The sequence below is a fragment of the Manis pentadactyla genome, chromosome 19, assembly GCF_030020395.1.
Source record: "Manis pentadactyla isolate mManPen7 chromosome 19, mManPen7.hap1, whole genome shotgun sequence".
In the NCBI taxonomy this organism is placed as follows: Eukaryota; Metazoa; Chordata; class Mammalia; order Pholidota; family Manidae; genus Manis; species Manis pentadactyla.
Genome location: NC_080037.1, coordinates 18,552,702 through 18,568,675, shown reverse-complemented (window position 1 = coordinate 18,568,675; position 15,974 = coordinate 18,552,702). Strand labels below are relative to the sequence as shown.

The 15,974-nt window shown below is 35.1% G+C and overlaps 1 protein-coding gene across 4 annotated transcripts in view; it reads left to right on the top strand.

The window, feature by feature from the left end:
- KCTD3 (potassium channel tetramerization domain containing 3) overlaps positions 1–15,974 on the top strand; it is a 45,951-nt gene that overhangs the window by 18,453 nt on the left and 11,524 nt on the right. For all 4 annotated transcript variants that reach the window (XM_057494909.1, XM_036931670.2, XM_036931675.2 and 1 more), the window contains 4 exons: positions 1,456–1,646; positions 8,434–8,549; positions 14,762–14,849; positions 14,976–15,092. In XM_057494909.1, the coding sequence (XP_057350892.1) occupies positions 1,456–1,646; positions 8,434–8,549; positions 14,762–14,849; positions 14,976–15,092 (512 nt within the window). The remainder of the gene's footprint in view (positions 1–1,455; positions 1,647–8,433; positions 8,550–14,761; positions 14,850–14,975; positions 15,093–15,974) is intronic.

The following is a 15,974-nucleotide window of genomic DNA, read 5'->3' as shown; positions in this document are numbered from 1 at the left end:
ATTTATGATCATAGGACTGCAACATTCACCTCATTAAATCAATACATCTCTTTATTGAACATTAATATGAACCTAGTATATTTCTACATCCACATAGCAGCGTAGTATCATTATCCTTGAAGTATCAGCAGTCCGATTTGTGTCCAGTCTGATAGTCCCTAAGAGGATCTCTTATTTTATTTCTCAATGTTTGTTATTTTTAGAAGTTTATTAGATAATTATTTCCATTTGTGTATCTTAACACATGAATCCCACCTGGTGGCTGACGTGGGTAATTACAATGCTTAGGAAAAAATGATACATTTTTTCTATGTATTGCTTTGAAGTTTAATTAAGGAAATCCTTAATTGTTAAAATTAGTAAGGGTTAATTGTATATTTTTTTGTGAATTATAACTGTATTCCTTTAGTGTACAATTAAAAAAAAATGGAGCTAAAGTGATTTCATTAGGTCTTAGGTAATCATTTATGAATACTAAAGTCTTGATTTTTGTGATGACTGTGTCAGGTAGTATGTAAAGGAGCAACTTTCTTCGTATTCTTTTTATCCTCTTTAGGTAAGCCAAAGCGAAGTTTTACAGTTTTGTTTGCATTGGTTACTGTAACATTAGAAATAGGTGTTTGGTAGTTAAAGTTCAGGTCATTCGTTGTCATGATTAGATAACTGTGTAGTTTCTAAATGAATAAAGGCTTGCTACATAATGAGACAGAATACATGTCTGAAAGACTTGAATTCAGATAGGGCAGAAAAAATTATTTAAAAATTATAAGTATGCTTATCAGAAATTAAATATTAAAGAAAGCATTTATATTCAGTCAACTACAAATCTAAACCCTTGTGACCCTTTATTTATGGGAAGTGAATAGGTTCATGAGGTTTTTTTTTTTAAAAGAAACTTTTTAAATATAAGGGTTTCCAGAGCCTTCATTTTATCCATTTGATTGTATCAGGGTATTGTACTATATATAGTATACTAGATTACTTAGTTAATCTTTGTTTGCTTGGATAGGCTATCATCTAAAGTATCAAAACACAACAGATTGAATGCATGTAGTTTCAGTTAATAATACCTGAATAACTGATTAACAACTGAGAGGAAAAATAATTATCCAAAAATTTTTATTTTGATGACTACTCCTACCCATAGATAATGACAACGGCATTTTCTTTTGTAGAGAAGTGAAAGGTACAACCATCTTTTAAAAGATTTAAAATGTGAAGAACATTCCTAAGTAATTCTTTGGTGAAATATGTAACTCCAGTCTCTTTTTTTTAAGTGATTTATGTGCCCAATGTATATAAATTTATTTAAGGAACAGTATTGTATATCAACAAAATTTTATACTTGATACACATAAAGGTAAAAAGTAGCTGTGATAATTTTTTATTAAGTACATTCATTGGTATTCTGTTTGCTTATTTATGTGTCTAACTTAGCGTGTCTGTTCTTAACAGAATCAAAGAATCTTCAGGATGGCAACAAGTGTTCACAAGCCCGTACTTAGACTGGACTATTGAACGAGTAGCTTTGAATGCAAAAGTGGTCGGAGGGCCACATGGGGACAAGGACAAAATGGTTGCTGTTGCCTCGGAGAGTAGCATCATCTTATGGAGTGTCCAAGATGGAGGAAGTGGAAGTGAAATTGGTAGGAAAAATCTTGTTTGTGCTGCATTTTGCTAGCACATATAATATTCTGAAGTTAAGAGGAATTGCTCATCAATATCAAAACTAACTTGGACTGTTAGCTATAGTTTACATATCTTCTTTCCACGGTCCAGTGGTAGATAACAGGACCAGTGTGGGAGGAGTGATCTGATAAAGAGGGGAAAAAATTGATGTTTTAGGAGAGAGAGCAGACAGGCTCCACCTGTAACCTGGCTGTTCTCTGAGAATGTTCTTCCTGGATCCCATTCAGTGGTGGCTGCTCAATCCCTCATACCACTGGCCCTGAAGATGGGATAAGTAATTTTCTTGCTTCTCTTCGTTTGCTGCTTCTAGACCAGAAATTCTCAAACTTTTTCACCTCAGAACCACTTCACACTCTTAAAAAGTCATTCAGAGCCATTAGAGTTTCTGTTCGTATAGGTTATATTAGTATTTACCACAATATGGATTAAAACTGAAAATTTATAAATATTAATTTGAAAATAATAATAACAGACCTATTGCATAATAACATGAATAACATTTTCAGTGAAAAGTAATTATATTTTCCAAAAATTTTTGTGAGAAGAGTAGCATTGGATCGCAGTTTTGTAATTTTATTGAATTCTGATACCTGTTTCTGTGTTCATTCTGCTGCATTGTTTTGTTTTGGTTGAACTATATGAAGAAAATTTGGCTTCACACAGATAAGTAGTTGGAAAAAAATATCTTTATAATCATTTCATATAATTGTAGATATTATTTGCTACCATCCCCAAATTTTGAAATCATGTCAATGAATTTTTCATACTTTGTTAAATTGAAATCCCTCAGTCTGTTTTGTACTTTTTGATATGTACTTTATGTACATAAACATCTTTTATCCATGCATGATCTTGTAACATCATGTGTTGGTTATTTAGAAAATGTTGGATTACTGAATTACATAGATCTTTCAAATGTTGATACCTTTCGTTGTACAATATAAAAAATTGCATTTATTACTATAACCACTGATCACATCTCTAAACTTGAATGTATTAGGAAGTTGTCACACCTCATTGGCAGATAAAAGTTTTCCAAAATACCAATTTTTACACATAACATTGAATTTTTATCATTGAAGTTAAAAACTGAAATATCGGTGAAACAGACTTGCTTACTCACTTTTGAGGAAAGTGTTTTTGAATTTGAATTAACCCAAATTTGAATTAACCTGTCAGTCTTCTTTTCAAATAAAAATGGTATTTTTGCTCTCAGCTCCAGCAATCCAGAAAATGCTTTTTCTCAGCACAGGACATAGTACTTAGTCACACAGAGTATTAAGACATACACTCAAAAAAAGAGATACTCAGTACAAATCCTTATACAGATCGCTCCAATGAGGACATTCTTAATTTAAACTGGCCTTTTTTTTGTTTCCCTGAAAGTGTGTGGCAAATAATTTAATGACCACTAGTACGATTTTGTGCCACGGCTTTGATTCTTGCTACAGTGTCTTTTTACCCAACATTGCCTTGCACCGTCAGTGCAAATGTCAACACAGGTATTCTAGGATATTATGAGATTCGTAAGTTTTGAACACTTTGAAACTTTGACTATTTCAACACTGTATGTGTTTGTGGCTAAACATTCATGTAAAAAATGTTGAATTGTTTGGTGCTGTTACCAGATGAATAAATGCAAAACACCAGGTCCTGCTACATCTGTATATTCATGTGTTTGTTAATACAGAAGTGCAGTCCTGCTGACAAGATACTGTCACCATATCTTTAATTCCAGGATTTACTGGTCATTGAAAACTAGCAGTGTTATGATGTCCTCTGCTGACTTTTCATGTGTTAGGCATTCAGCATTGTGATCTGATCAGGGCCTCTTTTTTTGTCTCCGAGCAATTGGGCATACTTCTCTGGCCCCTGCAGTGCCACGTACGATGCTTGAGGAGCTTTTCTGTTTCCAGTTTGAATTTCTGTAACAGTCAATTTCAGACTTTTAGAGTTTTTCACATCTTTATTTAAAATATTTATTTTTCTTTAAACTCTGAATGTAGGTCTCAGTGAACCTACAACTGGCATCATAATACTATTCAAAAATGTTCTGTTGCATAGGCACAATAAGGCAAGTTATTAGTATTTATAAAGTTAAAGGCAAGATAATTTTTGTAATTTTTTACTTTTTACATACAGTTTTGCCCAGTTTCATTAGGGTTCTCCTTTTCATGTCATGTATTTGTGATATGTCATATATGTTTTTGTTAGCATCTTTAGACTTACATGCTGCAGCTCTAGGTCGAGCAGGTGTGTTCTGATTTTCCCATTTTGAAGGCAGTGATACATCAATAAGTATATGAAAGATAAATTATGAATAAATTTGTTTCAGAATAAAATTAAACAGTTTTAGGTAAAATTCTAAAAATTTAGAAAGGTTTTTCAGAACAATAATGTTGCAAAACACAGCAAAGTGTACTTCATATGTTTCTTTGTATGCTCAAGGAAAATTTGGAATCTAAAATAATTTATTGGACAATAATGAGGTTACAGAGGTTATAGCAGACATAACTGAAAACAGCTAGGAAGAGCATAGTGGAGGTTTTTAGAAAAAACTAAGTCAATCTTGGGCAACCTGCAAAGTTAGTTTTACTCTAAACCTACCACCATACACAATTCTAGAAAACACAAGAATATATACAGAGATTCTATTGTTACAATGATGACCTCATCACATCATGTGCCCTCTGAAAGAGTCTGTACACTCTTGAGATCATGAGAATAAAAAAGGCAAATAATTTTTTAATATTACCATGAAAATGATCTTGAGATCTCAGGCTTCCATGAAGGTCCCACAGACCCGCCAAGATTCCCAGCCTACACCCACATCTCCCTCCCTCCAGCTCATCCCTTCTCTTTCTCTCCCCCTCTCTTTCTCTTTGTCTTTTGAAACTCAGTTTTGTGTTAGACCCCTTCATGCTGGCCTAGAGGTCACTGAAGAACTATGTTATTTCCAATTTCTTTTCTCTCCATTCTTAACTGCAGTTAAGATAAATTTTCTCGATTAATGTCTTATATCCTCTTTCTGCAGTACTCAATCTTCAATTAAGCCCATCTAGTAAAGTTTTTCACTTGAGGTATTGGACTTTTCAGCTCTAATTTTGTCTCTTGATTTCATTTTAGTTTCTTTGCTGACATTTCTTGTTTTTTACTCTTTATGTCCTAGTTTTTAATAAGTCCAACTTGCTCATTATAACTTTTTGACTGCTAATTCCAGTATCTGGGTCATCTCATGGTTTTATTTTGGGTCACATTTTCTTGCTTCTTCACATGTCCAGAAAATTTTAATGATAATGCTGAACATGTACATGATACATTATGTAGGGAGTATGGATTATTTTGTCTTTAAAAGATGGGAGTTTTGTTCTGGCAGGCAATTAAATAACCGGAGGGTCTGCTTGATTTGCTGGGCCAGTTTTATGCTTTGTTCCGGGGCGGTAGCCTCTGTCGGCTTTCTGTGGGACTTGGCTCCCGCTCAGTGTGGTCCTTACTCCTGAAGGGTTGCTGTTCTGGAGTCCTCACCGAATGCCTGAAGTGCCCGGCAGGGACTCTCCACGGTCACTGAGCTGGAACTATTGCATCTACCTGTGCATGACCTCTGATGTCTCCACTCTCTCTCAGTCCTGCAGCAACCCCTCTCCTTTACTCCTTGGGGATTCTCACCCTGCCCAGGTGCAGTTTGGCCTCAGCCATGGCCACTTTGTGTTATCTCCACTCCGTCCTGGTGCAGTTCCCTCTTTTCTTACAACTTGCCTGCAGATTTTAGCTACCCCAGCAGTCTAGACTCTGACTCAGCCTCTTCAGTTCAGGGAAACTGTCACTGTTCACTTGAGTTTTACCAACCTGTGGTATGGTCAGGAAGGTGTCCTTAATGTAGGAAGCCCAGGTGAACATGGGGCTTATCTTGTGTATTTCCTGTCTTTCAAGCCTCTGCTGCTTGTTTTCCAGTGCTTGAAAATAGTTGCCTCATATATTTTGGTCGGTTTCTTCTTCTTGTTTCACAGTTTGGAATATTCTGATGCCATTTAGTCTGCCCTAATTGGCAGTGGAAGTCCTCCCTAATAGCCAGAAAAAAATACTTTAACGTTCAAGTCTTGGAATTAAATATACTGGTAATTACACAGAAAGAAGATGAGTTGTGATTTTTTTTTTCTTTTTTCAAATAGCCACTTGTAACATATCAGTAAGTGAAGGAAATTATATGCTTCACTTTGTTTTCCAAGGCTACTATAGTAGGTTGCTCTGTCATGGTTTAGTATATAGTGATTTGTAAAAGAGAGTATTTGTTACAAATGTTCTTCAGAACTTGACACCACCATCCAAAGAAAATTGTTAGGGTTGGTATATATATCCATGATAGAGCTCTCCCAGAGGCTTACGTACCTGCTTCATTATAACTAGTGTGTAAGGCCAGTACTACTGGATTGCTGCTATAAACATGATTGTTCCGAGAGGGACCCTTAAGATAGGAACTCGTCATTATCCTGTTGTCGTCCCTGTGGATAGTGGCCAAGATTGTTCAGCCTAAGCAGGAGTGACACTAAATTTCTTGAGATAATTCAGAATGTCTTCCTTGATTCCCTAGAATTTTATCTTGAGAGTAATCAGTGTTAGTTGGTTTTCTTGTTTTTATTGCTACCTTTCATGCCCTTGTTTTTATTGCTACCTTTCATACCATTCAGCACATAGTACAGAATATAGTTGGCTTCACATGTTCTGTAAAACTGTTTGGCGTCAAAATTAAAATACTATTACATAAAAATCCCTAAAATTGTGCATGAAGTAATGATTTTCTGCTTTGAAGTGGCAAGTTATTTCTCAACCAGTTCTAGTCAGAGAGCTTAGCTTTGTGTGTGGTATGGTGCTAGCTCTGGTGTTTTGTTTGACAGGTTGGGCTAAGATGGTGTATTCATGTGTGTAAGTATGTATTTCTGCATACAAATTAAAATGTGTATGTAGAAGACATTCTTAACAATACTTACCAGTTTTTTTCTTTTTGTCTGTTGTATATCATTTTTCTTCCTGCTAGATCCCTGGCCTTTTCAAGACTGGTTAGGAATTTTCAAGGTATTTATTCCCACTGGTCTTAATATATAGTGCTGTTCTGAACAGAAAGAAAAATACCCACACTGGTGTAATATTCAAAAGAAACCAGTTACCATTTCTGGCTTATGCTTCTAATACATGCTGCAATTGCATTTAATTGGTTTGTTTTCTCCTTTGAGTTCTTCAAAGCCTTGTGCACCATTGTTTTTCTTGGCTAGATGCCAAGAAAATTGTTCATGTTATCACATAGTATGTACTTTTTCAAAAAAATGAAAACCTGGTACCCGAAACAGCTAAAGATCACATAAAAACAATATTTTTAGGTGAGACTTATTATCAGCATTATTAGATAAAAAAATATTTTTCATAAGGTGCTTTTCAAATAAGATAGTACTATTTAAGTGTCAAATTTAATTACAACATTTTTAAGGTGAAAGTGAGCATTGAGACATGCAGCTTGGACCCTATTTTATTGAAGCGATAAGATCGAGAAAGATGACAAGAGTTACTTTCAGAGCCAGGATTCCAACTCACATTCACCTGGCTGCTAATGCAGTATTCTGCTAACAAACTATATGGGGCCATGAATGCCATACTGAGGTGAGCCTAGAATTCTCTGCTTCAGCCATTCTTGTCTCTTCTGCTGTTAATGTGGGATATTTGTGCCTACAGCCTCCCTCATCTATATCCCCACTTCCCTTTTCTCAGATTCCCTGGGCTTACCTATTTCCAACCCCTCAATTTGATAAATGATTCACCTTTTAAAAAACCCAGCACAGATGGCTGCTTTTCTAAGAAATAATTCTCAAACCTCTCCTCCTACCCTCTCTCACTCTCCTTTATATTACAATACCTTGTGCATCCTTCTGTTATTGTTGCAGTGTTGTAATTGTTTGCATTTTTCCTCTGTTAAACTTAACTTCATAGCAACATCCTGTTTTCTCATGCTTTTAATCCCACAGCTGTAAATGTAGTGCCTTTTGAATGAGTTCAGTTGAGATCTGCAATGGTGGGAAATAAGGGATTTAAAATAAATTCTGAGCAAAGGCTTGAATGTTTTGAGTATGGTATGCCATACTGAGGTGAGCCTAGAATTCTCTGCCTTAGCCATTCTTGTCTCTTTTGCTACTAATGTGGGATATTTGCACCTACAGCCTCCCTCATCTATATCCCCACGAGCTGGAAAAAAGTATCTGTGAACCAAAATACCTTTCCTTGTTTCCTGATTTGTAGACACATTCTGGATAGTTGAGGTTGCCAAATCTTTGTATCTTCAGATCCGTGGTTCCCAAATAGCTGGTCCACAGCTGCTAAATCTCTTAATAGATTTTATTAAAATGTAGTAGGTTTTCTGATTGGGCAGACCTGGCATGAATCTTAGGATCCTTTTTATTTTTGTTCACTTTAAATCTACCAGGTTTGTTTGATAATCAATTTAGGTATCAGAACTACAGCTTCAGATAACAAGGTGTTCTATCATTGTGAGGTTACTCAGTGCAGACTTATCTGGGATAGGAGTTGTGTAAGCAGCTTAAGAGCTTACAAGCTTCTTATTTCTTGTCTCTAACATGTCTAGCATATAATTTGTAGAAGTGACAGTAGGTTTAGTCACCTTTAAGAAGTCTTTAATCTGTGTTTTGATTAATTCTAAAGATGGTGACTGTTTAACCTCTTTATTTTTCATTATTATTTAAGGAGTGTTCAGCCTTGGCGTTCCTGTAGATGCTCTCTTCTTTATTGGTAACCAGTTGGTGGCCACGAGTCACACAGGGAAAGTGGGAGTGTGGAATGCCGTCACTCAGCACTGGCAGGTTAGTTTTAACTAAAGCATATACAGAAATGAAAATATGCTGATTATGTGTCTGCTTTGTTCTTGTGGAATTCATATTTCTGTTTTGCTCTTTTTTATTGCAGTATTACTGGCATGCATTTTATTAGTTTCAGATACACAATGATTTGATATTTGTGTATATTGAGAAATGGTCACCATAAGTCTAGTTAATGTTCTTCACCATATGTAGTTACAAAATATTTTTTTCTTGTGTTGAGAACTTTTAAGATTTACTCTCTTAGCAACTTTCATACATACATACAGCATTATTGACTATATTATTGCCATGTTGTACCTTACATCCCCGTGGCTTATTTATTTTATATCTGGATTTTTAACCTTTTGACTCTCTTCACCCATTTGGCCCACTTTTCTACCTTCTGCCTCTTCTCTGTGTCTGTGAGTTTGGTTTTTATTTTAGATTCCTTTTATAAGTGAGATCATATGGTATTTGTCTGCCTTTGTCTAACATTTATTTTAGCATAATGCTCTCAAGGTCCTTCCATGTTGCAAATTGCAAAATCGTATTCTTTCTTATGGCTGAATAATATTCCATTACACACACTCACACACCCCACATCTTTATTCATTCATCAGTCCATGGGCACTTGGGTTGTTTCCATATCTTGGCTACTATAAATAATGCTGCATTGAACATGGGGGTACATGTATCTTTTCAAGTTAATGTTTTTATTTTCTTTGGATAAATGCCCAGAAGTGGAATTGCTGAATCCTAACAGTTTAATTTTTTGAGAAGCTTCCGTACTGTTTTCCATAGTGGCTATACCAATTTGCACTCCCACCAACAATGCCCAGGGGTTCCCTTTCCTCCACATCCTCATCAGCACTTACTTGTCTTGATAATAGTAATTCTGACAGGTATGAGGTGATACTTAATTGTGGTTTTGATTTGCATTTCCCTCATGATTGGTGAAGTTGAGCATGTTGTCATGTATCTGTTGGCTATTTGTATTATCCTCTTTTGAAAAATGTCTGTTCCGACCCTCTGCCCATCTTTTTGTTTATGTTTTTGATACTATAGAGCATTGAATATATTTAGTGATAAATTTGCTTCAAGGTACAAATTTGACTATGTTTTCAAGAATTTTTTTTAAGTTACTTTGGAAAGTTGTGAGTTTTTAAACTGTGGTTTGATGTTTCTTTATTTCCTTCAAGTTCTGAGACTTGAGAATAGTAGTCCATGCATACTCTTTTTCCTTTGTGAAAATACATAGCCTGGTCAGAGAAGGTAGCACGATAGATCATCTCAGGTACTTGAAGGAACAAGAAGGTTTAAGACTAAAAAATTAATACCTGGTTCTGAAGGAGAGAAGAAAAACTAAAGGATTTCAAGCAGAGAATTGCATGATTAGATCTATGTTTTAGAAAGATGACAGTGGGCACTAATATCAAAATAGTACTGGAGATCAAAGGCATAATCCAGCCAAAGAGGCAGAGAGATTTAACTGGAGGCAGTGATGGAGATGACAAAGACGGCATCATGTGAAAAAGCCTCAAAGGCCTTTTCCTAAGATTACGGGGCTGATGTCCAGTTAGAGTGGGAGATTGAGAAGAAAGAGATGTAGTTCTAGTTTTAGATTCTAGTTTTGACAATCAAGTGACTAGTAATAGTTTAAATTCACAGTAACATAGGAAGAGAAACAGAGATGCTGGAAGATAGTGTAAGGAGCAATTAGATTAATTACATATGTTTACTTAGAGATTCCTGTGGGCAATCCAAGTGTAATTATTCAGCGTATAGTTGGGAATACCCCTTTGGAGTTTATGTAAGAGGAAAGGGCTGGAAAAAAAGTATCTGTGAACCAAAACACCTTTGTGGTAATTATAAAATTAGAAATACTAAAATGGTCCATTGAAAGCATATACATGAAAAGAAAAGCCAAAATTAAAACTCTAAAGAACATTGACGTTTGAGGGGCTAAAATAGGAAACGAGAACCAAAGGGACGTATATGATATAATTGAGAAATGACACTAGTTTAGGATGTCAGTTGCAAATGTAAATTAATTAGTTTTTGGTCCATGTTGTAAGGGGAAGTCAGATGGCAGGAACTGAGGACTTAAAAGATCAGAGGTAAGAGACAGCAGGTTCAGTTATCTTTTAAGAAGTTTAGTGGCAAAAGAAAGCAGAGAAGCAAAGTGATAGCTTAAGGATCAAAGCTAGATTGAAGAGATGTTCGGTGCTTTACTTTTTCTCCAGGATGAGAGAAGCTTGAGCACTCATGTAGTCGGAGAGGGGAGTTGTCAAGAGAAAGCATACAAAGAGTGAAAAAATGGAGATAATTTCTAGTCCCTTAGAAGTCTCAGTAGAATGTGTGCCCTAGCACACAGTAGGGGGGGTTCACCCGGCAGAGAGTAAAGACACTTCTTTCTCTCCTCTGTCTTAGACAGAAGAGTGAGGAAGTAATACTGAAGAACATAAGTTAAGTGGAAGAGAAGAATATTTGAAGTATGCGTCAAGGATTGCAGAGATTACAAATGGTACATTTGTAGTGGGCCTGGGTGATAAGTTACAAGTCTCTCCAGGACTAGGTAGAGGAGCAAAGGAAAGAGAACAGTCTTGACCTGATTCGGGATGGAGATGTACTAAAATCCGTCTGACACACTGGGTATGAAAAACATAAAGATGGCGAAGTAGTTGAAATTGTGAGGTCATGAAGTGATGAAGCGCCAGGTAGGGGAGAAGGATGCAGAGATGTCAGGGGACTAGAGGGAAGTTAAAGCTGACTGATGACTCATAAGGAATGAGAACTGTTTGGAAAGATAGGAAGTTGTGGAAAATGATTTAATTTAAGATTTTGGAGTTGAAGTAGTTCTCAGTGATATAACCATTGAAATCATACATTGAACTGACTTAAAAATGAAAAGTTAATGGTTAGAGAATTATAAATATGGACATTTATATTCCAGGAGTGAAGTAGAGAATGGGATAAAAATAAACTGTGATCCAGGTGCCCAGATCTTCAGCAGAGATGATGGGTTGGTTGATCTGGAAGTTACAGTCTGGGCAGAGATAATGGGGATTGAATGTCATAACTGAGTTGAACTTGGAGAGGAACATTCTTGAGATCTTTCTGCCCCTGAGATACTGGGGAAATGGTGGGAGAAAAAATGTCTTCAGTGGAAAAGGATATACTCAGGGAAAGTTAGGTCTCACTTTAGGTGAAGAATAGAAGTCATGTTTGTGGAAAAAATATATTATTTCCAATGGGCCTCTGTATAGGCAGAGAAAAAGGCACAGTGGTTGTCACTGTAAATGTGATGGGCCAGGGGATGGGAAAGAAGTGGTCTGGCTGGGTCTAAAGTTCAGGTAGAGGGAAGCCAATCAGAGGATTCTTCAGCTGGTGATATTTCTATAAAGAGGAATGTGAATTTTAAGAATTTATGGAAGATCTGCTCTTCAGTGCGTTATCTGACTAATTATGTCAAATCCGAGCTTTTAGTACCTGGGAAACGCTATACTATCTGTGTAATAGAACTGCTAAGGTAAAATTGGATTTCTAAAGGATTATGCTCATTACCATTTTTTTTTACTAACATTTTCAGAACTACAAATTAAAGTTTTCATATTTTTGAGATCTTGAAAACTGTACTAGTGCCCTCAAAATGCCCTCAAGGTCGATACTTCCTCTTAAGCTTTTTGTCCCATATGTATAACCTGATGTTTCTTGTTTGGTATATACATGAATTGAAAACCATATCTGACAAAGTGGGTTTGTTACTACATTTCAGGAAGACCCTGGGAAACTTGAGCATTCATGCAGCAAACATGCGCTCTATAAACCAGCTAGATGAATTTCTTTGCAGTAAAATACAGAAACTTTGTCATGAAATCTCAAGTCTCTGAAATGCAAATTCGAACAGACAATTCTGACCTGGGGGTGACTTCTGTGATTGCTGGGATACTGATTGAGTAGGCTGTGATTTGGCCTTTAGCAGCAGTTCTGCCCATGAATAACACACAAGAGTACACAGGACCACTGTTGTAGTTCAGTACAACTCTTTTTGTATGATCAAGATTGATTTGAAGTATCTGAGAGAGAGAGAGAGAGAGAGAGAGAGAGAGAGAGAGAGAGAGTATGTGTGTGTGTTATGAAGCCTAAAAGCTGTTGTGAATTTTTTGTTGGTGTGTCATTTCTTTTTAGGACAGCTTCAAGAAAATGTTAATGAAAATTTGATAAACCCATTGTATCCAATTTGGGTAAGAAGAAAAGTTAGTTTTTAAAAAATGTTTCATTTTTTGTTCTCTGTTGCTTAAACTTGTAACCCTTAATGTAACCAGCTACTAAAGAAATATCCTTTGATAAGAAGGATATGTATACTTTGTTGGGGAAGGAGTGGAATGAAATAAACATTTTTAACAAAGAAGGGTAGATATGTTGGTAAATCTAAATAAGTGATTATTTTTAAAGTAATAGATGGGAATGAAACACAGTGTTAAAAACTGATAATTATCCAGGTAGAGATTGTGGTTAAAAATTCTGGGGGTTTTGTATTTCTAGAGAAGACAAACTATTTTCAAATTGTGAACCATTTAAATTTGCACATAGAAATTAATGGTAATCGCTGTGTGTACTACCTTAGAGAAAATCCACTTCCATCCTGGATTTGTGACCATGACTGAACCAAACATACTCATCAGTACAGTTTCTCGGTTTCTTCAATGAAGTTTAAAGAAGAGGAGCGCACATAATGACTGACTCCTCGCTTATGCTTGGAGAGCAGAACTAAGCAGTACTAATTTCTCTGTAACTTTCCTTAACTTCTACTTGCTCTCTCCTCATACTGAGGAGTAGGTAGGCATGAAAAAAAAAGCAGGACTTGAACAAGGGTTACAGAAAAAGGTAGGAAGGCTGTAATCCTAGATTATATTGATTCTGGTGAAACAGAAATCTGACCTGGACTTAGTGGGGGGTGTTAATCGAGTCTTTGCAGAGATTCTTCTCTGCATGACACCAGCAGGCACCTACAGAAATTGGGGTCATATACATGGACAGCTTACAGGAATCATTTCCAAGTTTTCACTCTTAGTTACGTGTATGTGTATGGTTTTGTCTGTTTTTAGCTACAGGTTATAGCTTCTTTGCTTTTATACTTGCTGTCCTGTCAGACGTGCCCTTCTTCTACCTTACAGTTAAATTTTTCAGTTTTCTAGCTTTGTTTCTTCTCTGAATTTTTCCTTGATACTTTGCCCTTCTCCTCACACTGGATTGAGATGAGCATCCTTTCTTGCTCCTCTGATTATATTGCACACCCTATTTTAATGCCTATCACACTGTAATTGTCTTTATTTTTCTTTCTCACCTACAAGTTTGCAAGTTCCTACAGACCAAAAGTGGCAGTTCACATCCCTTATGAAGTCCATTACTTGTTCTCTTGGATAATATCCAGTACATAAAAAGTAATTCATTAAAATGTCATCTGTGAAGTTTCTTATGCATCCTTGGCCTGGCTATACATAGGGAAGATTCATTTTGATCTTACTTATTGCCAGTACTCTAACACTTTGTGATTTATTTTGTTTTGTAGTATACATCATACTTATTTTGTTTTTCTTTTAGCAGAATTACAGTTTTTTATTTGTAACGACTGATTTGCTTGGAAAACTGATTTTTTTTTTATTTTACTGCTTGAGGGAAAAAAGGCATATGAGAACTTACTTGCTTTGGAGAATGAAAACAGAAAATACTGCCTTTTCAAAGAAATGATTATAAATTACCAAGGGATGCAAGTATTGTCTGTAAATTGGTTGATCTGTTTTATAGTTCTAATCCTGTCCCTTATTTATTCTGTGACTCTGGACAAGTCATTTAATCTCTTATTAAAGACAGAAAATAGGAAGAAAGGGACCTACCTGCTCAGACATGACCTTCCCATTGTAATGTGTACTGTGATCTCAGAATGAAGTGCAAAAAGAAGATATAATCCATCTAAATTCCTAAAGGGAAGTGCTGATGTTGAAAATACATAATTTTTTTAAAAAAGCTTTAGAAGGAACTATATGGGTAGTTGCTTGCGGGAAATGTATGTGTATAAAGAAAGTCCATTTTCTGAACTCTATTTAAGTTGGATATTCATGTCCTTTTTATTGAATCAAAATTTTGAGGAAATTGAGTAGAAAATATAAGTTGTAACTAATATCTAACATGTAATAATCATCTCCCTACATCAGGTTCAAGATGTTGTTCCTATAACTAGTTATGACACTGCTGGGTCATTCCTGCTACTGGGATGTAATAATGGATCAATATACTACATAGGTAAGGGTACTTAACATGGTCCTATTTAATATCATTTTTTAAATGAGAATAAGGAAACATCACCTTTTTCATTTTTAAAAAGTGAGCTATTTAATTTTAATATTAGTTACATTTTTTATTTTTTAGATATGCAGAAGTTCCCTTTGAGAATGAAGGATAATGATCTTCTTGTAACTGAACTTTACCATGATCCTTCAAATGATGCTATTACTGCTCTGAGTGTTTACCTCACACCCAAAACAAGTTAGTACATGGCAAAATTATTAAAATTCTTGAAGTTTTTTGATGGTGTGTTTTTTCATTGATTTATTCTAAAACTAATCTGGTCTTTTCTTTTTGAGAATTGCGTTGCTAAGTATATCACCTCTATTAGTCTAAAGTTTTATTTGGTTTTATATTGAAATCAAACATGACTAATAAGCATAACTTGAGGTAGGTAATTAGAAGTTTTCCTCTTTTGACTTGTATGTTAAGCCATATGATAATATTAACAATGTTACTATTATAATATTAATAAAAATTATTTAAAAATTACCCACATATTTACATATATATTACAATAGCTGATTTTGTTTTGAAATTTTTTAAAAAATAAAAACAAGAAAGCTCTGACTATTAATCTTTATTGGAAAGTGAGCTTATTTCCTTTGGAAATTTTAAATTCAAGTTGTGGGAAAGACATTTTATTGGAAATTTAATATCTATTACTTTGCCTTTCAAAGACTATTATAATGAAATTAACAAACTAGTCTGTAAATTATTAAGAATTTTTATATATTCTAGAGTGAAAAATAAACATATATGGAAAATTTTAAATTTATCTCTAATGAAAGGAATTTTAGTAAATATTAATGTGTCCAGTAATATTAATAGTTGCACATGTGTTACTTGTATAAAATCAACATTTCATAGAATTCCTTAAAGGAAATCAGTGTCTTCAGTATGAAAGACACATTCTAATGTACACAGATGATTTTGATTGAAATTTATGGTAGGATTTCAGCTATATTGTGCTAGAATGGGTCAGCAAACCATGCTGTTTATATTAATAGTTTTAATATTACTATCTTTCCTTTTGGGCAACAGTAATAGAGTTGAGTGATTGTGACAGAATATCACATGGCA